At 27.5% G+C, this 2,228-nt stretch overlaps 1 protein-coding gene across 1 annotated transcript; it reads right to left on the reverse strand.

The window, feature by feature from the left end:
• Positions 1-223: 223 nt before the first annotated feature.
• Positions 224-625, reverse strand: LOC142330735 (protein GVQW3-like). The gene has a single exon (XM_075376182.1). The coding sequence runs from the start codon at positions 623-625 to the stop codon at positions 224-226; it is 402 nt and encodes a 133-aa protein (XP_075232297.1).
• Between the last annotated feature and the right edge of the window lie 1,603 nt (positions 626-2,228).

The raw sequence follows: 2,228 nt of genomic DNA on the forward strand, positions 1-2,228 counted from the left end.
CCAAAAGACGGTGAACATAACTTTTCCCGCTGATGCTTGCGTTTTGAATTTCTTTCGGACAGGTGAACTGGTGTGCTTCCATTCCATGCTCTGTTTTTTGGACTTTGGTTCAAAATGGTGAATCCAAGTTTCATCACACGTTAAAATCTTGTTTAGAAAAGGGTCACCTTCACTTTCATAGCGTTCTTTCAAGTCTGTACACACTTTGTCTTGTTTCCTTGTGTTATTGCGTTAACCCTTTCGGGACCCACCTTGCACTTCTTTTGCTGCACTTGAGTTTGTTACTGATAACGTTATGAATTGTGCCAACATTTTTTGCAACTGTTTTTGCTATATATTCAACTGTAATACGTCGGTCTTCACGAATAATGTCGTCAATGCGAGTTTCAAACAAAAGAGTTGACACTTCAACTGGCTGGCCAGGACGTTGCTCATCAGTCACTGAGATTCGACCGTTTTTGAACTGTTCTACCCACTTATATAAATTTCCGCGGTTCATACAACTTTCACCATACTGTAAAATCATTCGCGAAATGATTTTAGCCGGTTTTTTACCTTCAGAAAGCAAATAATGGATCACTGAACGTTGTTCAACTAATGTGAAAACTTCAAGCGGACACGCCATCGTTAAATGCAATATTGAGATTATAAACAAAACAAATTTTATCCGTCAGCTGTTCTCAGCTCATCCAGTGATGCCAACCTAAAGTCATGAAAGTACAAAACTCCTCCTACAACTGTTTCATTTCTACATCAATTTGTCTCTTTAATTATTGGATGTTCCCGTGTATATATATATATATATATATATATATATATATATATATATATATATATATATATATATATACTGTACTTTCATTAAATCTGTTATCCTCTCTACTTCATGTGAAATGCAAATTTGTTTTATTAAAAAAACTTTATTTTTTTTAATTTACGTTGTTTGTTATTTTTAAGTTTTAACGTTAATGAAACAGTGTTATGACACACGAAAAATCTGAATCTGACATAAAATTAGATTTTTTACTATCCATAAAATTAAAAGCAATTTTTACTTTGCTTGTTAATAACCTTTCATGTTTGTGTCATACTTCGTGTTTTTACGACTATTTTTTATTTTATTTATTGTCTCCTTGCAACTCCAGAAAGGATTTCAGCTGCAATGATTTTATTTAACATCCTTTTTATCCTTTGAAATTTTAAAAACTTTTTTATTACTTTTAAAATGTTTTTCTTTTTACCCGTACATAAGCTTTTATTTTTTCTTTTAATATATTGAAAAAGATATGATATATTTTATGATTTTTCTACAAATTGAGTTTTATGGTTTATTTATTTATTTATTCCAGTGTTCAATATATAGCATAATTATGAAATGGTAGTTAACAAAAAATTGAGATTTGTAACTTGAGATGACATACCACACGCCATTTAGTGACAAGTTGCTGTAGAATTTCATTGGTTATTACCATAGAAATGCTTATTTTTTTGTAAATATTTTCGATAATTACCTGAATTTTACCAAGTAAAAAATCATAGGAAGAAAGAAAATTTTAGGATGCTACCGACAATCTTAGTATTATCAAATACGTTTGTAGTTTTTAAAATACAAAAGAAAAATTACCAGTGAGAAGTTTCACTCATTCGTAGTCAGTTCAATAAAAGATTCTTCTATTTTTTGTAGTAGGAATAAAATAAACAAATTTTTCAGTAAATTTCGAATTGCATGCCAAAGACTATCTTTCAGTTAAGTGGATGAAAAATTTATGTTCTTAAAATCTTATATATATATATATAATATATATATATATAATTTTTTTTCAGTTCATTATTTAACTAATTATATATATTATGCATGTCCTTTTTTATTTTTGTTGTAAAAAGTCATTTAATGTGAACTACTAAGTTTTGTCCCATAGAAACAGTTCAATAACGTTTTTATGTTTAAAAATACTTAATGTTAAATAGTTTACTAGTAAATTTAACCCTGTTTGGATTACAATATATAATGAATAAGAAGTTTACTATTTTATAATGTTATAGTTTGTGTAGTGCATGTATACTGTACATTGCATAGAATATAAGTTAATTATAATATATGATTTATGAATTTATTAGTTACGTTAAATACATTAATATATATCCATATGTTACGTAAATTATACAGAAAATTTATAGAAAAACGTAAATTATATAGAATATTATTATAAATATAACTATTAATACTA

Source organism: Lycorma delicatula, chromosome 9 (genome assembly GCF_047948215.1).
Source record: "Lycorma delicatula isolate Av1 chromosome 9, ASM4794821v1, whole genome shotgun sequence".
Taxonomy (NCBI): Eukaryota; Metazoa; Arthropoda; class Insecta; order Hemiptera; family Fulgoridae; genus Lycorma; species Lycorma delicatula.